This window comes from Entelurus aequoreus, linkage group LG10, assembly GCF_033978785.1.
Source record: "Entelurus aequoreus isolate RoL-2023_Sb linkage group LG10, RoL_Eaeq_v1.1, whole genome shotgun sequence".
Taxonomy (NCBI): Eukaryota; Metazoa; Chordata; class Actinopteri; order Syngnathiformes; family Syngnathidae; genus Entelurus; species Entelurus aequoreus.
The window spans coordinates 26801546-26822556 of NC_084740.1; the positions used below are offsets into that span (position 1 = coordinate 26801546).

At 39.4% G+C, this 21011-nt stretch overlaps 1 protein-coding gene and 1 long non-coding RNA gene across 4 annotated transcripts; one reads left to right on the plus strand and one right to left on the minus strand.

The window, feature by feature from the left end:
• The first annotated feature begins 255 nt into the window (after positions 1-255).
• LOC133658410 (uncharacterized) lies at positions 256-7649 on the plus strand. The gene is made up of 3 exons (XR_009827461.1): positions 256-312; positions 386-473; positions 7122-7649. It is a non-coding gene; the product is annotated as an uncharacterized LOC133658410 (long non-coding RNA).
• On the minus strand, positions 2601-20608 carry si:dkey-24p1.6 (protein sel-1 homolog 3). Of its 3 annotated transcripts, none has more exons than XM_062060425.1 (24): positions 20298-20608; positions 18633-18722; positions 17847-18318; positions 14117-14243; positions 13934-14055; positions 11791-11906; positions 11656-11717; positions 11465-11597; positions 11257-11392; positions 11056-11172; positions 9035-9240; positions 8784-8963; positions 7527-7646; positions 7273-7413; positions 7131-7193; positions 6047-6220; positions 5848-5975; positions 5682-5765; positions 5520-5610; positions 5359-5446; positions 3359-3468; positions 3160-3287; positions 2975-3077; positions 2601-2904 (listed from the first exon to the last, which is right to left on the minus strand). In XM_062060425.1, the coding sequence occupies exons 2-24, from the start codon at positions 18678-18680 to the stop codon at positions 2815-2817; spliced, it is 3039 nt and encodes a 1012-aa protein (XP_061916409.1). In that variant the 5' UTR covers positions 18681-18722; positions 20298-20608; the 3' UTR covers positions 2601-2814. The 3 variants fall into 3 exon arrangements, with proteins under 3 accessions (XP_061916409.1, XP_061916407.1, XP_061916408.1); XM_062060423.1 differs by having other exon boundaries at positions 18613-18722; XM_062060424.1 differs by lacking the exon at positions 20298-20608 and having other exon boundaries at positions 18633-18764.
• Positions 20609-21011: the final 403 nt, after the last annotated feature.

Here is a 21011-nt window from a genome sequence, read left to right on the forward strand (position 1 = left end):
AATATAAAAAATACAATTGTATGGCATGAAATAGGTATTTCATAGGCAAGTTTGCTACCAAATCTACCTAACAAGTGAGGCAGAAGTATATTGTTCATTGAAATTAATCACACTGTATGACTCATTCAGCATATTTATACTTTAACAGTTGTTTGGTATGTGAATTAAATGGAGGGTAACACACAGGACCTTAAGAGAGATAAATATTTGTTTTCATATGCAGCAAAAGTGGGTAATTAGCAGTTGCTCACAGTTACACCTGAGCTTCCTCTCAAGGCAGACATGTTTACCGTCAAAGAACGATAAACAAAGGTAAAATTGTTTTAAAGTCAGTGCCTTCGTCCACTTCTCTGAGCATGTATGTATATTTCTGTTCTATATACAGTATAGTGAAGTTGAGTTGAAGCAGACTTACCTCACCTGTCGCCAAACAAACGTGCTGTGGAAAGTTTGCCCCGCGTTCATTCTGACAGGTAAAAGCATTGGTAGCGAAAGTGACGTCATGTGTCCGCAGGGTCATGATACAACTGTTACATTAATGTTTGTTGTGTTAGTCTTGTTTCATTGGTTGTCCAAACATTTATAGTACATGCACATTTTTACATAAGTTGTATAAAATCTGAGTGCAACCTTAGTTCCAAAAACAAGCAGTACATGTTTTCCTTATGTGATAGATCACTTTAAATGTTCGCAGTCTGAAAATTCGCCAGGAGTTTTTTTTAAGCTTTTTTTTAAACACTATTGCATTGTGTTTTTAATTGCAAAGTTGTTAGAATATGTTATACTGTACACATTAAGTATACACTTTCTCGTAAGACCTTTGACTCTTACGTTAATCTATTGTTAATCTATTGTACAATGAAGATGTAAGCACAAGTTAACACTTGCGGGGCATTACTGCCTGACGCACCTCCGACAGTGCCATGTGGTGCTGGCTGCAGGGTCGTTAGCCGGGAGCCACCCTTCACGGATGTTTCGCTCCTTTAATCCCGGAACATCTCTGGGTGGTGGAGCAGCGACAGGGACGTCTCCCTGCCACCCCCTGCAGCCAGCTGGAGGATCCATAATGTACCCACATTCTAACCCCGGTGTTATTGCTGTTGTGTATATGGAATGAGTCCCAAGGGACTATGCATGGCAGGGACGTCCATCTCCCTGAGTCAAGCGTGGGCCTGACCGCATACCATAGGCAGAACGACTCCAAAACCGACAAAGGCTGTAACTGCCGCAAGAAACCTGATTGCTCTCTCAACGGGGGGTGCTTACAATCATCAGTCGTTTACCAAGCAAAGGTAATACGCAAGGACATTAACACATCCGACACATACGTAGGATTAACCGAGGGAGAATTCAAAACCAGATGGAACAATCACAAGGCTTCTTTCAGATGCAAAAGACTCCGGAACACTACAGAACTCAGCAAACACATTTGGAATCTCAAAGACAATAATGTTGAATACTCAATAACATGGCAAATTCTTGCATCCAGCACACCTTACAACAGTGGTAACAAAAGATGCAACCTATGCTTAAAAGAGAAACTGTTTATCATATACCGTCCAGAGTTGTCATCCCTCAACAAGCGCAGCGAAATTGTATCAGCATGCCGTCACAGAAGGAAACACCTCCTAGGTAACACATGAGTCAATCACCATGCCCCCACGCCTGCCTGTACCCACCCGCTCTGTGCCCTATATAAACCATGGTATGTGAATGCTTCCATTAAAATCTCCTGAGGATTGAGGAAAACCCCTCATGAATCAGGCCTGTAGAGATGAAATAGTCTTGTGATTTTTTCCCACACATACATATATATATATATATATATATATATATATATATATATATATATATATATATATATATATATATATATATATATATATATATATATATATATATATATATATATATATATATACATATATCCGGGGTTGCTGTGGTTTTTCCGTTAAACAGTGCTCAATACCGGAGTAGAGCGGAATATTCCTTAGGTCAGGAAAAACATACAGAGAGTATTTCATCCCAACAGGTCTGTTTCACAGGTTTTCCTGCTCTTCAGGGGAATTATAACTGTTTATAAAAGTTTATAAACTCCCCTAAAGAGCAGGGAAACATGTGAAACAGACCTGTAGGAATGAAATAGCCTCTATGTTTTTTTCCTGACCTAAGAAATATATATATATATAAGCGGTATAAAATGGATGGATGGATGGGTATATAGATATGATATAACCAAGTACTGCCTACTTTCTCTCTCATGCTAGCTCAGAAGGCACTGTAAAAATAATGTTTTGTCTACTGGTCTTCTGTATCAAAATCAACTTTGTTGTGAATTATTGACCTATTCAAGGTAGTAATTTGTAAAATTCCATTCTGCTACTTTTTTTTTTTTAACAAATATTTCATATTTTGCATTTTCCCATTGTAAAAGTTTTTTTTTATTTTTGACAAAAAGGCTTCAACACATGATACAAAATAATATAAATATTATAATAGACAGATCTGAAGTTGTTAAAAGTATCAAGTGTTGAAAGTAAATACAAATGTATTGCTGACTTTATTATGAGACTTTTATGAGCAGGTCCCATTTAGATCCTAAGTGAAAGTGTGTATTGTCAATCTCAATCTTGCGCAAGGGTTAATGGTCATAAAATGTGTCATTTATGTCAGCTATTTAATGTGTGGAGTTCATATTTCAGTGTATTTGCTGACTTTATTACTTTTTTAAACATATACAAAATGTCTTTGTTCAGAAAAATACAGTGTATTTATGTTCATTGTTGTAGACGTCACCGATCCTGGTAGAATTTCCTAGTTGGGAGGCAAGACACGTCTTCTAATGAGGCCTAGGATGATTACAACAATGGTGGGCGCTCCAACAGCGGTGATGGTGGTGGCGTACTGTGACACACAATATACAATCTTATTTGATATGAATAAATACAAATAAATATGTGCATGTTGCACAAACCTTAATAATAGTGCTATATTCCTTCTGGAAGACTTGCAGATGCAACTTAAAAAGAGCCAGGCTGCAGGGCAGGTAGGAGTCAGAATTTTCAGAATCACGACATCTTTTGCCAAAAACAAAAAAAAGAAAAGAAAGAAATGAAGTGAGGAAAAAAAGTCGTCTTTGTTTATGCTTGCACAACAAACCTTTGGTACAAAACACTTCGTAGTGAAGTCTTGTCTGAGAAGTAGAACTCCAAAAGGCCCAGTTCAGACAGCAGAGGCAATGGCAGCCTGTAATCTTCTTCAACGAGGAGCCCAAGGTTGTACCATCCCTTATGTGACAATGTATACACAAATTATTGCCATGAAAATACATGTTTAAAAAAAAAAAAACACGACTGACCTGTGGTTCATTCTTTAGTGCTGCCCGTTTGTACATCTCTGCTGCAGAATACAGTCGTTTCCGCCCGTCAACCTGGCCCTCGTACCACATGTCACCCATCCGGATCAAAGCTGAGAAAAATGCGTAAAATAACAAAATGTGATGCTTACAAAGTAATAATCAGTGCTTTTGACCTGTAAAATGGATTATTATAACGTTCTATTGACAGGCAGCACTTGCATATTTCTAAAGAGCCAACAAAATGACACTTGGTTGATAATGCTGCTGCTCGAAAACCGACTACAACTAGTAAATGACATATTTTTAACGTTAAACTGAGCTGCTCCAAAGTCTCCTCCAAGAATTTAGTATATCAACGAGACAAACAACGTCACTTAGGATCCTCACTTGGTTCAACATGCTGCTGCTCCAGTACCAACTTGAAGAAGAAATATTTTTACTCTTCTATATGTACTTTAAACTGAGCTATTGCATCATGGTCCAGCTCAGCAGCCATGTAATATAACTGAGCCAAACAGCTCAAGGTCTCTAAAGACTGCCTGCCTTGTTTAAAATGCTGCTGCTGTAATACTGACAAGAACATGGAGAAAGAAATGTTGGTTTCCTCCGATTTTGTTAAACTGAGATACTACATACAGTAGCTCACCTCAGCAGCTTTTGTGACCTCTAGGTTGTCTTATTGAAACTCTCTTCCTACAGGCTATACTCACAAAATTCTAAAGAACCTCCAAAATAATCCGTGGTTCAAAATGCTGCAGCTCAAACAACGTCACTCATGCTCCTCGTTCAGAATGCTTCCGCTCAAGTACTGACTTAAAGAAAAATAATGTTTTTTATTTCATTAAATTAATTTAGCTGCTATATAATGGCCCACTTCAACAGCCATCATGTAATGTGACTGTGACAAACAACTAAGGTCTCTAAAAATGCTGCTGCTGGAAAACACTGACAAGAGCTAAGAGAAAAAAATAGTTGGTTTCCTGCGACTTTTTTTTAACCAAGCTACTACATGTACAATACATAAACCCAACTCAGCAGCCATCATAAAATATACCAACAATGCAATGAAGGTCTCTTAAAAGCCTCGAAAAGGCTGCTGCTTGAGTATATGTATATATATATACACATATATGAGAAGAGATCTTATTTTTCCTGTTATTGTTATTAGGCAGTTTTTCAAGCCTCACCGTACAGGCACGTCTCTCAGAAGCCATCACCTAAGATAACAAGCAAAATAAGATTTTAAAGACTACATCCAAAATGCTGCTGCTCGAGTAGTAACAAGAACTTGGAGATAGATGCAAGCTCGCTGTTCAATTGTAATGCCGTTTTTCTAGGTTCACTGTACTGTACATACACTACCGTTCAAAAGTTTGGGGTCACATTGAAATGTCCTTATTTTTGAAGGAAAAGCACTGTATTTTTCAATGAAGATAACTTTAAACTAGTCTTAACTTTAAAGAAATACACTCTATACATTGCTAATGTGGTAAATGACTATTCTAGCTGCAAATGTCTGGTTTTTGATGCAATATCTACATAGGTGTATAGAGGCCCATTTCCAGCAACTATCACTCCAGTGTTCTAATGGTACAATGTGTTTGCTCATTGGCTCAGAAGGCTAATTGATGATTAGAAAACCCTTGTGCAATCATGTTCACACATCTGAAAACAGTTTAGCTCGTTACAGAAGCTACAAAACTGACCTTCCTTTGAGCAGATTGAGTTTCTGGAGCATCACATTTGTGGGGTCAATTAAACGCTCAAAATGGCCAGAAAAAAAGAACTTTCATCTGAAACTCAACAGTCTATTCTTGTTCATAGAAATGAAGGCTATTGCACAAAATTGTTTGGGTGACCCCAAACTTTTGAACGGTAGTGTATATATATAAATATAAAAACTCTTGACCTAGTCCAAAAAGCTGCTGCTCAAGTACTACTGGTTAGACATGGGCTTGCATAAGAATGCATGTACAGTATCTGAGTACTCTTGTGTGTACCGTAAGGCTCGTGTTTTGGGTTCTGGATGGTTAGGTTGTAAAATATTTGCATGCAATTCAATGCAAAGGCAGGATCCAGAAAATCCCCCTATGAACAAACAAAGCATGGCGTGAGTATAGACACACCCTGTAAAATAAATCTAGCCGTCGCTTTGACTCACCTTGTTTTGATCACACAGATAAGCCACGTTGAACTGTGCTGCTGTGTATCCCAGCTCTGCAGCCGTTATGTAATACACCAACGAGCCAAACCTGGGAAGCAAAGACCCACAGAATAATTGGCACAGAATAAAAAAGCACATTTTGGACAACAATCCGCTTACATGTCACTCTTCAGGAAGCAGTCCAGAGCTCGCCTCAACAGGCGACCCAGGTGTCCATTTTGCTCCGCTGCCCACTTTGCCCATCTGCGGTGAGGTAAAAAGACACCTCAGAATGCCTTTCTCAAACAAATGAGCGCTCATTATGCGTAACAGATAAGGAACCAACAAGACAGCATCTGACGGACGCCGAGTGACGTGACCGGGAATCCCTGTGGACCAGATGTTGGCGACCTCAGCCGCACCCCTGATGTGTCCTCGCTCTGCTGCCTTAAGATAGTACTTGTAGGCCATGTACTGCGAGCCAGGACACACAAATCACACATATTCATTGACTACAGAATGCATATAACTGGTAGATGCCCTACCTGGTCAGCGGCTTGTTGTGGGTAAAGACCGAGTGAGTACACAACACCGAGGTTCAAAGCCGCATCTGGGCTCCCGAGGAGGTCAGCCTTCTCCCAGAGCTGCACAGCCTTGTTGTAATCTCCCTCAGACTGTTCGTAGTACCATGCCAGGGCACTAATGGCAGGGACGAAACCCTAAAGGACAAATAAGGGAAGGGACATACAAGTCCAGTTTGACCATGGAGCAGACTATTTTTATAGATAACTTTCTCCGAAGCTGCCACTTTCTTTGTCTCATTTTGTCCACCAAATTTTTTATGCTGTACATGAATGCAAAAAGGTGAACTTTGTTGATATTATTGACTTTGTTGATGTTATTGCCTTGTTGGAGTGCTAATCAGGCATAATTAGTCACTGCATGACTGCAAGCTAATCGATACTAACATGCTATTTAGGCTAGCTGTATGTACATATTGCATCATTATGTCACATTTGGTATATTTGAGATAATTTAATGTCCTTTACTTATGTCCTCTGTGTATTTAACTTATATTTGCATGTTTCATGACACATTATCTGTATGTAATATTGGCTGCATTTGTGATAGTTGTTTGTGTGCCATGTTGTTCCAGACCACAGCAAACGTTACCCAGCTTGCAAAGATTGCAATAGATCCATTAAAAGAAGACAGCCTGCCGTTTCCTATAACTTGGACACACACATCTATACTTTTGGCTATACTAAGCCAGTAATTTCCAGGAGTTATCTATCGTTTTCCAATGTTGTAAAAAATGTGTAGAATAAATATTAAAATTTCAACATTTCCGTCAAAGAAGATTTATGTCAGCCTGCAACACAGTCATTTAGATAGTTGGCTAATAAAGCTAATATAGACACTTACATCATGTGTTGCTTCCATTATAACACTTATATTAGGTTTTTAATTTTTGACGACTCCAGATAGATTTTTTTCTGTATTTTTGGTCCAATATGGCTCTTAAACATTTTGGGTTGCCGACCCCTGCCCTGTAGCCCCACAACCCACCACCACATGTAGATTGCAATCTTGTGCAAACATTGTGTCTTTTTTTTGCAGATACCAAACCTTGTCCATTGCTTTCTTCAAAAACATGATTGCTTTTGGAATGTCTTTTTGGACACCGTGCCCCTGCCGAGAGACACAATGTTGCATCGGTGAAGATAAAAGTCGTACACAAGTTACACAGATGTCCGGGGATGAATCGGACCTGCAGGAGTGTGATTCCAAAATCATACATGGATGCCGGGTCCTCCAACAGCACCGCCCCCCTCTCGTAGTGCCTCAGGGCCGCCTGAATGTTGGGAGACACTCCCTGCTGACCCCAGAACAGCATGCGGGCGACGGCTTGCTAGGAAAAAAATAAAGTACATTCTGTACAAATGTGCTATTCCTGGGACGTCCCAGTGGCCAAGCCAGGCCTCAGTTCAATCTGCTTTTTATTTGTCTTTATTAGTGAGGTACCTCTGCATCAGGTGCACCTCTGTGTGCCTGATGTTTCAGCCACTGGAAGATGTGGTGGTTTTCATTGGTTTGAAGCTGTAGGACCTCTTCATTGTGCAAGTAAATCTCCTCAACATACACCTGAAGGAGGACATACGAGGAAGAAAGAGATGAATTATTAATAATAATTTCTATTTTTTTACTGTTTTGTGTGTGTTCTTTGGTACAGTATTTGTGTACATTCTGGGTTTCTAAAGTTTGCGGTGAACAGCCGTTTTGATATTGGTCTTTAGCACATTCTAAAATTACAATAAAAAAACAAACAGCAAATTACTAAAAGGAGCTGTAAATTTATTGAGATAAAAGTTTCAGTATTAGGAGAAAAATACAAAATATTGAAAGTGAAAAGTTTTGAGAAAAAAGTACTCTTTTTACAAGAAAGGTCGCAACATGTGTAGAGAAAAAAAAATTAAAAGCATATGTTTTAAATACTAAAGCAAAAATATGTTTTAAAGCTGGAAAATTATGAGAAACAAACCAAGAATAAAGTTAAAATAAGTTTGGAAAGATAAGAATAATACAATCATTTAACAAGAATAAAGTTTAAATACGTTGTAGTCTTACGAGAAAAAAGTCATATTTTTACAAAAATAAAGTTGTAATATTGTGTGTAGGGAAAAATAACAATTTGGAAGAAAAAATATGATTTAAAGTCGTAAAATTATGAGAAACAAATAAAAAAAGAATGAAGTGAAAATTTAAATGAAGAGTTGGGAAGAAGCTATGATATTATAATAATAACTTGTAATTATTGGAATAAACTAATAATATTAAGATAAATAAGTTGTGGAGATTTTAAATATTTGTAAAATAAAAAATAAAAAAATTTAAACTGGGGGGAAAATAAAGAGTACAACAAGTACTGTACTGTAAAAAGCGTAGTTTTTTATGTAAAATATTGCATTCTTGAATTTTTCAGAATTCTCTGTGTAAAATTTTGGACAACCCTGTTCTAAAATGTACTGATTACCACAAAAAGCCAAAAAGTAAGCTTAACTTGAAAATGTTTTTTTTTTTTTTTACAAAAAAAGGAACTAATTGTTAAAAAACAGTTGGATTTTTCGGCTTTGCAATTACAAGTTGCTTGTTTCGTTTCTTTTTGCACTTACATGACATCATTTAAAAGTGTCATGAAGAGGAAAGTTTGATCCGTGTAGTGGAAAATAATTTAAAATATGTACTAATCAAAGGTTTAAAAGGGTCTTGTTTATTCATCACCTGCTCTGGCGAGGGATTTAGCCGGTCTAAAGTGGTCTGTTGGGCGATGTTTGCGTAGTAAGCGTAGGCCACATCTGGGTCAGCGAGGACTCCGTGTTGGCCGTGGTGGTGCAGGTGGCCCAGGTGCAGGAGAGCAAATCGATTGTCCTTCTGTGCAGCCAACAGGGCCAACAGCCACGCCTGCACGACACATGATGACATCATCAAAAGAAAAAAAACAATTGTATTGATTTGTTATTTAAAGCACACACCTTACTAGGCTCTTTTTCCACCCCCAGGCCTGCGCTGTAGACGACCGCCGACATGTGCAGAGCCCGAGTGTCACCTAAGCAGCCGGCTTGCAGCAGCAGAGGTAATATTTTGCAGAGCACTTTCATGTTACTCGCTCGGTTTAGTTTGTGACGAGCTAGAGAGTACAGTGCTCTGCCCACCACTTGCAGGCTGAGCCCTCTTCCTCCTGCAAGTATTAGTTCATTCAACACTTCAACAAAAAAACTTCAGGAGCTTTTGTGATTTAAAAAAAAAAAAACGAAATATAGAAATGCTTGAACTTGGTGGTGTTAAAAATATGAGGCCGGATTAAAAACAGTAGCATGTCTCAGTCACATAAAGGGATCTTTGGCTACCATTGTTGTAGAAGATACTTAAAACAGCACAGCACTCTTATCGCATAGAAGATTTTGATTACAGTTTTTGTAGAGGATTCCTAAAAAAGAGCAGAGATTTTCTGTCGTATAGAGGATCTTTGACTACCGTTTTTGTATTAGAAACGTATAAGAAGCAGAGCCCTCTTGTCACAGAAGATTTTTACTACCATTTTTGGTAGCCTGACCTACGCCTAGGGTTTATTTGCTAAATTAATAATATAATATTTGTAAATAACACAATCTTTTATATCATATTACAAGGTAGCAAACTGCAAATAGGTTACATATTTTATTTTATTGAATATGATCAAAATCAAGAGTAAGATTACTAATTCAGTGTTAATATTGGAGTGGTCCTTTAGTGGAAAAGTTGGGTCCATAGGTCAAACAGGTTAAGAACCCCTGCTATATACAACGACCCTGCAGATGGAAATTACGGGTGTTATTTCATGTCTGGGTTCTCATGTTAAAAAAAAAAAAACATGCTTAGAAGGTTGTAAACAGTTTTTCACGCCCTAACTATGAAAATATTGGATCAATAAATAAAAATTCCTGCTTCACGGAAATTCACTTATCGAGGGTCTGGAACCACTTGACATCAATAAACGAGGGATGACTGTATATCATTAAATATATATTGTTAAGATACTTTATACATATGTTAGTTTATAATGTAGAATTTTTTTGACATTTTTAAATGTTATTATATGCTATAATCATCAAATTTATTAAGACTTGGAGAAAAACATTCTTGAAATATTTTATTGTGTTTAGTGAATTTATAGAATGTAAGTTCAGTGTGCCTGTGATGAGGTGGCGACTTGTCCAGGGTGTACACCGCCTTCCGCCTGAATGTAGCTGAGATAGGCTCCAGCACCCCCCGCGACCCCGAACGGGACAAGCGGTAGAAAATGCATGTCCTCAGTGTGCATTCAAGGACTGTAATAACTAATAATAAAAAATAAGACATACACTGTATACGGTAATACATATAACGCATAAATAATCCATCCATCCATCCATTTTTTACCACTTATCCCTTTTGGGGTAGCGGGGGGTGCTGGAGCCTATCTCAGCTGCATTCGGGCGGAAGGCGGGGTACACCCTGGACAAGTCGCCACCTCATCACAGGGCCAACACAGATAGACAGACAACATTCACACGCACTTTCACACACTAGGGCCAATTTTAGTGTTGCCAATCAACCTATCCCCAGGTGCATGTATACTGTACAGTAATATAGAATTACACATACACACAGTTCCTAAACACAACCACTGTGAAAGTAACGTGTTCGACCATGATGATGATCAGCTATACAGTACAGTACCTCAAATGTATTCATTTGGTTAATTAGGCCATTTTTGTGCTCAAAAATACTTACTTTAGTCCAAAAATGTGACTAAAAATGCATATTTTTGACTATTAATAGGTCTTAGCCAAACATATATTTTGATAAACATGTACAAAGAGTAATTTTTTAAATAGAAAAAAAAAGTTTGTTAATTCTATATATCAAGGAAATAATTCAATCATATTTAGTTGTTGTTTTTTTTTAAAAGAGAGCTGCGACAAATGTAGTTTTTTTTTTTAAGATTGCTGCAGTAATAGATAATGTCTCATACCATGTTTGAGAGCCAGATATTTGGCAACTCTAGCACCAAAACGATGACCCGCAGCCTCCCACAGCTCACACTTCTTCAATGAGTCCTTGCGCGTCCCGTTACTGAAAACCTCAATGCCTGGGAGGGAAAACCAAAACACAATTTTTAAAAAAGGAGAAATAAACTCTTTTAGAAGGATTCAGCACCACAGATGTCTACTACCAGACTTGTCGCCTTGCTGAGCCAGAAGAGAGTAGAAATCGATGCTTTGCCTTATATTATGAGACACCTCTTGGCAGGTTTGCAGCCATCCGGTGAGGTTCACATCCTTAATGACGTCTGGAATAACAACTTCTGACTGTGAAAGTGAGGATTGATTACAAAAAAGCCAGCACGGGTATTGAATGAACAGTAGAGGGCAGTGTGTTACCGGTCTTTGAGTGGATGCTCTGTTTCGGTAGTAAACCAATGGTCCAAAATAACCTTCCACACCTTTTATGTATCGCCCACCTCCGATCACAAAGTAGCCATCAGTGTCGATCAGCGTGATGTCATGGCTCAACCTACGCAGACGGAAATATTAGCAGTAGCTCGGTTTATTATGAGGGTTATGTGTTCCACCTGTTCTTTGTTGACTCCACTGCTCTGGACTCCTCGCCCAAGCGCACCATGGTGACAGTCACCTGACATCACATGACTTTCACATCTCTTTCCATTCTTTATGCACCGTTCAAAAGTGTCACTCGACGCACTCACTGTTTTGCCTTGCAGCTTCACACTGAGCTGACACCACTCCCTCAAAGGCACCTCAAAATGAGAGAGGATGGCGGTGGACGCGTTCGAACTGCCGTGGAGTTGGATGTGCAGATGGCCTAAAAGCACAAAGTTGATGGCCAGTGAGGATATGATACTGCTTTTAGACTTTATATCCCAACTACAGTACACAATCGTGCCCCTGGATTTAACGCCCAAGCATTGCACGTAACTGACCAACAATGGGGCCAAATAAAGTTGCGAGTGCCAGCAATTTGATAAAGAAAGTGAGAAACATTGTTAAATTCAAGAAAGAATAAGTAGGAAGCTGGCATCTGCATGACTATATCCCCTCACTCCTCCCTCTAATTGCGCCTACCCCTTCTTCATATCTTAGACATGACTAATGAGCTGCATTAAATATGCACTGCGGCCTGCATCTAAAATCTCTGATACAAGAGACACGATTCAACCAGTATCGACAGCCAGTAACATCTAAATGTCCTTCAATAAACACACAATGTTGGTCTTTTCTTGTATTTTAGTGAAGCCATTTACAAAAGGTAAACATTGTAGCGCTCACAGCTACACATTAACTAAGCACACAAGCCTAAAACACAATATTTGTCAATATGAACAAGTATCAAATAGTTGTAGCTAGGTGTTGCTTGCGGTTACCAAGTCTCCAAGGCAGAAGCATATTAGAAAATAGCCAGTAACAAACGTGTCTGCATCATTCAACTTTCGGCATCATGAGCTTAATTTAATTAGTTATTGTGGCCAGTAGGTGTCACCAAAAAACAATTAGCACTCCAACCTAAATAAAGACAACATACACACTTACATTCAAGACAGTTAACAATAAATACACTACCGTTCAAAAGTTTGGGGTCACCCAAACAATTTTGTGGAATAGCCTTCATTTCTAAGAACAAGAATAGACTGTCGAGTTTCAGATGAAAGTTCTCTTTTTCTGGCCATTTTGAGCGTTTAATTGACCTCACAAATGTGATGCTCCAGAAACTCAATCTGCTCAAAGGAAGGTCAGTTTTGTAGCTTCTGTAACGAGCTAAACTGTTTTCAGATGTGTGAACATGATTGCACGAGGGTTTTCTAATCATCAATTAGCCTTCTGAGCCAATGAGCAAACACATTGTACCATTAGAACACTGGAGTGATAATTGCTGGAAATGGGCCTCTATACACCTATGTAGATATTGCACCAAAAACCAGACATTTGCAGCTAGAATAGTCATTTACCACATTAGCAATGTATATAGTGTATTTCTTTAAAGTTAAGACTAGTTTAAAGTTATCTTCATTGAAAAGTACACTGCTTTTCCTTCAAAAATAAGGACATTTCAATGTGACCCCAAACTTTTGAACGGTAGTGTAGGTTAGTATTGTTCTCTGTTTCAGTAATTTCACTTGATCACGCCTTTTCCAAAATTCCACATTACAAAATAATGAAAGTATGCCTTGGGATTCGTGCTCACGTCACAAGAGATTAATATCAGTATTATCAGCCTATACTCAGGGCTCCAATACCGTTATCGTATTGGAAGTGAAAAAGTTGTATCTGGACACCCCGAGAATGGATTTACTTATGGGAAAAAATTGCTTCGGTTCCCGTCTGACCGTTTAGAACGGTTTACAAACAAAAACCAAGGCACCGCTGTATCTCACCAAAGTGAGTACATTTCCCACTATTAAGCAGCCATGTTATTTTACCATAGAAAGTAAAGTTGCATAGAGTAGCCAGTGTACAGCTTGTATAGCGGTATAGATGTACAAGTGAGTAAACTAGTGAGTTCCAATTATAATCGTGTCTTGCCGACATGGTGGTGGTAGCGTCACAGTCTAGTGCTGCGGGCACTGGGGGAGCGGCGGTTATTTGAGTGAAAATGTAAATTCCAACATGTACTGTGACATTGCTAAGAAAAACGTTTTGTCTTCTCCCTTGGGAAACTGTGCCGCGGTGATGTCATGCTAAAGAGTACTAAGGCAGTGCTCACACTAAATATGCACACTTAGGTTGCCAGGTATTTAGGCAACAGTATAGCATTGTGCATTCAGTGGATAATACACCTATATAGTAACAAGCTGTACACTGGCTACTCTAAAGTATAGGCCAGCTAACTCTAACCTGATTTAGTGAGCAGCAGCGTGGGCGTGGCGTAGTCGTTGAGGGAGTCAATGTGGTGGAGAAGCCCGCATGCGCTGTCCTGGCAGCCCCTCGCCACAAACACCCACATGGAGAACACGCACCTGTTTTTGAAAATGATGTTTGTTTACATGATGCCCATCCTTCCGGCCTTCTCTCTCTTACCACGGGGAAGAGAAGGAGCGGGCGCGCAGATACTCCAGGACGTCGCTGCCGTACGGACGGAGAATCTTCGTGATGCCAAACACTTCCCCAGTGGAGGCAAATATTGAGGACAGGAAATGGACCGTTTCTGGATGTGATAAAGACACTTAAGTTCTGCAAGGTCTTACTAGCAATTTATAGAATTACCATTGTTTTTCTGATACCTAACTGTAGAAGGTACTTGGCCTTTATTTGAGGTAAGGTGCTTACTAGAGAGAAGATTTTTATTCTTTATGTGTGGAGCCTACCAGCTGACTTTGGGCAACTGCAATCTAGTCCCTATTGCAGGTCAACTATGGAGGGTCAAATGGGACAGAATTAAATACATATTTTCATATCTAAATAATTACTTCAATGTGTCATTAATCAATTTAAATTAGGTAATGAATGGTATGAAGTGAGTTCTTCATTATAAAATTAGAAATGAACAAATACATGTGTTATTAAATATGCAATAAATTAACTAAATATAAAATATATTTATATATTAAACTATTTAATCAATTATTTCTCAATTCAAATTATCCATCCATCAATCCATCGTGTCACGGGGGCAGCAGCCTAAGCAGACTTTCCTCTCCCCAACCATTTCGTCCAGCTCTTCCCGGGGGATCCCAAGGCGTTTCCAGGCCAGCCGGGAGACATAGTCTTCCCAACGTGTCCTGGGTCTTCCCCGTGGCCTCCTACTGGTCGGACGTGCCCAAAACACCTCCTTAGGGAGGCGTTCGGGTGGCATCCTGACCAGATGCCCAAACCACCTCATCTGGCTCCTCTCGATGTGGAGGAGCAGCGGCTTTACGTTGAGCTCCCCCGGATGGCAGAGCTTCTCACCCTATCTCTAAGGGAGAGCCCCGCCACCCGGCGGAGGAAACTCATTTTGGCCGCTTGTACCCGTGATCTTGTCCTTTCGGTCATAACCCAAAGCTCATGACCAATTATGTAATTATTTATTTCATGAACCTGTGTCTCAAATCATCCTATGTGTCAAATCATAGGGCGGGTCCTAACATCTGATTGGTTACATTTCCACTTGTCTGTGGAACTTCGACCAGAGATGTGGGGGAGCACTGGTCGATGACTTAATCTGACAGTGCGGAAATAACTCTGGGTGAGCACTTGATGCTTCCACATACTCGACAAGGTCTACAATATTAAATATCTACTACCAACTCCCAAAAAAGTACAAGTATATCGTCTTTAGCCGCCATGTTTTGAAAGACTTCCAAAGTTCCAGGCTTCAGACCAAAGCAGTCATTGGACAAGTTTGTGTGAGTTTGGAGTTTGACGAATAAAGTAAATTCATTAAGCGCTGACACACAGGTTGATGACATACAGTAGAGAAGAATTCATATGGACCCATCCCTGGTGGATCTGGCGTTAGAGAAGGGTGTGCGTACGGTAATCATTTTGCAATGTAGTCTGTTGAAAATGATAGAAAGCGACAGTCCACATAGCAACTGACGTTGTGGTTCAAGTTGGAGTTGCCATAAAAACACATTTTGAGATCTTCAACACTCTACTGCCATCTGGCGGCTAACGAGGATAAAGCACGCCCTCAATTCGTCACGTTTCATGGGTCAGGTAAACCGTAAGGAATGGGGGCATGTGGCCTACTATAATTAAATAAATGATTAAATAAGTAATTAAATAATGAAATAATTATATCATGAAATCAATAACTAAATATTGAAATAATTCCATCCATCCATTTTCTACCGCTTGTCCCTTTCGGGGTCGCGGGGGGTACTGGAGCCTATCTCACCTGCATTCGGGCGGAAGGCGGGGTACACCCTGGACATGTCGCCACCTCATCGCAGGGCCAACACAGATAGACAGACAACATTCACACTCACATTCACACACTAGGGCCAATTTAGTGTTGTCAATCAACCTATCCCCAGGTGCATGTCTTTGGAGGTGGGAGGAAGCCGGAGTACCCGGAGGGAACCCACGCAGTCACGGGGAGAACATGCAAACTCCACACAGAAAGATCCCGAGCCTGAGATTGAACTCAGGACCTTCGTATTGTGAGGCTCATGCCCTAACCCCTGTTCCACCGTGCTGCCTATTGAAATAATTGATTAAATAAATAAATGTTGTCACACCGCGGTGAGGGATGTCTTGTCTTGGTTTCTTCTGTCTTGTGAATTGCATGTTTTCGTTTGAAAAGTAACTCCTCTCGTTTCAGGTCACTTGCCCTTCCTTTTGTGTCATCAGTCTGACGTCATCCCTGATTGTTTCCACCTGTTCCCCATTACCCTCATGTGTTTTATAGGTTCACGCCTCCCTTTGTTCTGTGCCAGATTGTCTCGTTTATTCGTGCCTCTCTAGCTTCCTGTCTATGCTTTGCCTTGTCTCGTGTTTGAAAATCTTGATCCTGAATTCCTTCGTTGATATTTTGAGTTTTCTTTTTCTCCTCCTCGGCAGAGTGATTTTGTGTTATTTAGTTTTGCAGCCGAAGTGGTGAGTTTTCAGTTTTTCTTACAGTTCTTCCTATTCCTCAATTTTTTGAGTGACAATTTTTGTTAACCTTTTTTTAGATTAGAGACAGTGTAGACGTTTCATAGTCATTGTTTCTCCCTCCTGTTGGAGCGTTTTTTGTTTATAATAAATTTCATAGAATATACGGCGCCAAGTATAGTTCGTTATTGTTTTTGTGTTTTCCTCCTTTCGGAGTGATTTTTGGTTGTTCCTTTTTGTGGAACCTTTTTTGCCGACTAGTTTGGTTATAGTCGATATTGAATTGCCCTGACTCTGGAGGTGAAAGGAAGCTTTCAAAATAAAAGCCTGCCGAATTAATCCCTACTCTGCATCTGAGTCCTATCTTTTGACCAAGCCTGACAAATGTATTTTTACATTTCATCAATTATCAACAGTACTGGGTTCAATCCCGGGCTCGGGATCTTTCTGTGTGGAGTTTGCATGTTCTCCCCGTGACTGCATGGGTTCCCTCCGGGTACTCCGGCTTCCTCCCACCTCCAAAGACATGCACCTGGGGATAGGTTGATTGGCAACACTAAATTGGCCCTAGTGTGTGAATGTGAGTGTGAATGTTGTCTGTCTATCTGTGTTGGCCCTGCGATGAAGTGGCGACTTGTCCAGGGTGTACCCCGCCTTCCGCCCGATTGTAGCTGAGATAGGCTCCAGCGCCCCCCACGCCCCAAAAAAAGCCAAAGCGGTAGAAAATGGATGGATGGCAATTATCAACACAATAACACATTCATGCATGTAATTCCATTTATAATCAACGACGCGTTAAAATAATTATTTAAAATGTATTTCATTTTGTTCCATTTGGTTCTCCATAGTCGACTTCCAATTGGGTCTACATTCAAAAATTGTTTTTTTAATATATTCTGAATTAAAACTCACTTTCTAAATCTTTTTGTAATTATTTTTTCAACCAAATTGTGATTAAATTTAAATCCAACTATAATAACATATGGCGTTACATCTAATATAATTAGATTTGAAAATGTATCACTCTGTGTTCTTTTTTGAGGCACGGAGTCGCTTATTTGAGAAAATATGGCACCAAAGAAAGCCCTCCTATTGATTTTGTGTGATATCAGACAATGTAAGTAGACAGCAGTAGCTTAAGAATTCAAAGTTAGATATTTCAATTATTTGATATTAACTTCAATGTTGATCTCCTTTTCTTTAGGGAACACAAGATTGCAAAGCCGCCTACCTTCCTCCCGCGGGCACTGTTTCTTGGTAATGTCCCGGCTGAATCGCAGCATGAGCGAACCCCAAGCAAAGCAGACCTGATGCTGCTTAACAGGCCGACTGTACGGAGGCCGAGGCTGCAATGTGGCCACATCCTGAGCCGCGACCGCCCGCTCGCCAACTCTCTCGTACCTGACTGACGCTCGAAGGATGCAGCTCAACGCCCAACGAGAACCTGCAACTATTTCGTCCGGTTGATAAACCAACCAATCAGGCAGGGTCAGCCGGAGGGTCCTTTTCTTCGGCTTTCCGGGGACGCACCCCCATTGCCTCAGCAGGGAGGTGGATATGTCGCCCACGTCAAAGGTCACCACACAGTCTAGTTGCACGGTGGCAGGTGCGTCGCAGGAATAGAAAACTTCAAGACGGGGGTGATCCGGAAGAGGCTCCTCGGGAGGATTCAGGAGTCTCACTGAGTCTAACGCAAAGGCCACCTACAGAATAGCAAATGAAGATTATTAGCATGGCCGCAACTGGACTGCTCAGATTGTCTTAGAAGACGTTTCATCAGTTCTTGCACTTATATAGGACAGCTATAGTTTGAGAGGATGGTGCTGCTCCAAAGTGGGGCATAAGAACCGTTTTGCTCTATTATAACGTAAAAATTTGTCATTGAGATCCAACAAGAGGATGGAAAAGATTGGATCCAACACCATCCTCTCAGACTGAAATGGTGAAGCCTGCTCGTTTAAGACAATCTGACCGGTCCAGTTCTGCCGTCAACTCACATATTGCCAAGTGCTCGCACCTGCACACTGAGCCAAAACTTGTAGATGCATTTGTACTGCAAATCCATGCTCCACGCGGCGTCGGCCGAGCCATTCAATAAGTGTCACACCTGCACAAAACACACGCCGTTCAGACCCGGACCTCATCCTGCTCCACCTCCACTGACGTTGCCAAAGTCAATATTGAATAGCAAATGCATACTCCAGTTGTAGCTCCACCCAATGACTGGCTGCCAGGGGTGCAGTTTAGAGAATTAGCTGACATGACATCATGTTGTATATTCTACAATATACGGACACTTTAAAATCTATGACCAATAAAATATCAGAAATCAATAATTGCATGTCCTTATAAATAGGCTTGCAAAGTGTCGCTCACTTCTTACAACCCCTTCAGTAGTGTCTTCAGTTTTGAACAAAATCTCTGCACAATAACCTTCTTCAGATCATGCACGTCACGTTAGCAACCGCGTTATCAAATACGTTACATCATCATCATCCTATTCGAATCTGACTTTTGAAAGGTGTGTATTAATAACATCACTGATGTCATTAGATCCATTAAAAGCTTTGATGACTATTAGTGCTGTTTACGTTTAACAGTATGATTTTACATTAGTCCATTTTGACCTAACACACATGATCATGAGCAGTCATAAGATGCACACTTAAAGTGAAATGTTATACATTTTAAAAATATATATAATATTACGGCTGCAACAACTAATCGATTAAATCAATTGTATAAATAGTTGGCGATTAATTTAGTCATTGATTCGTTGGATCTATGCTATGCGCATGCGCAGAGGCAATAATTGTATTTATTTTTTTTATTTTTTTAATAAACCTTTATAAACTGCAACATGTACAAACAGCTGAGAAATAATAATCAAAATAAGTATGGTGCCAGTATGCTGGGTTTTTTTCCCAATAAAATACTGGACAGGATAGAAATGTAGTTTGTCTCTTTTATCCGATTATTAATCGATTAATCAAAGTAATAACCGACAGATTAATCGATTATCAATTTAATCGTTAGTTGCAGCCCTAAATAATATATGTATGCATAAATGGACAAATCAGAATGTTTAAATAAATATATGAGTTGGGTTTATGAATAAACTATGCATGTCGAATTCAACTAAACTAAGAACTATTATATATATAATGTGTATTTCATAAAGTAATATTACTAATTTAATGTTATACACCAATATAATAATTCATAAGACACAACAATAAAATATGTATATAGTTAAATTAAATTTGAAAATGAATAATGTGAGTAAATACATCAGAATAAAACAGATACAATACACGCAAAAAAATCATATTAGTATATTTTGTAGGATAACAAAATACTACTACTACCTTTATATTAAACACTAATAATAATTAATTTAAAAAAAAACTTTTTTAAATGTTCTTATATCTGACTTGTCCTCATTTTGGTGTCCTTATTTTTTAACCTGTAATCAAGTAGATTAAATAAATGCATATATTCCGAGTAGCCAAGATTATGTTGCAAAATGGGAATTTAGTGTCGTTTTTCTAGCTCTTCCTGTACAACAGCATGCCGGTAAAATTGTGTTATAATAACAATAATAATTCTGCCTATACACATAAGGATGAACTCGTTTTTCTGCATTACATTGAGATTTAAAGACCAGAGGAAAGGTGCTTACATTGTCTTGTCCAGCAGGGGGCGCGCCAGTACTAGGCAGGTGTACTAGCGTTACCCTTACCAACCGCTAGGTGGGGTGGCCAGCTAAATTAGCCCGAGGCAAAAATCTCTACACACTACACAGCGTGAGGAGAAACTTGTCTATCTCACCACACAATCGCCTCCATTGCGGCAAACAAGCTCAATTTATTCACGTTGTCGCCTGACTAATGTAAGCGAGGAGGAAAGAACAGCTCATGCCAGCAAATACAGAAAGTCATGCTAACCAATAAGTTAAGTAACTGAAGAAGCAATTAAATGGAAGATGCATACACTCACAGGCACATTTTTCTATATATCATATGTATAATTTACAGTAGTCATGTTACACAATGGACGACAAACGCAGAGTTTTGGTAAGTAACAGATAAGTACTAACAGTGACGACTAGCGGCAGCGACATAACATTAGCGCAGCCATTAACCGGAAATGACGTAGAACGCTCGCCTCGTTAATCAAGCACGTCCTCGGCGAATCAAATTAATAAGCATATTTATATTTTTGTTTTATAATTTAATATTTCCAACATTTTTATTAAGATGTATTTCAAAAATAAGATTAACGTAGTTACTTTTTTAATTTAAATGTTTTGCAAATCAAAATGGCAAGTGTATCATGTTTAAAGTACTGTAGTAATGTAATAAAACCACGCATCCCAGTGTTCATTTAAAATACT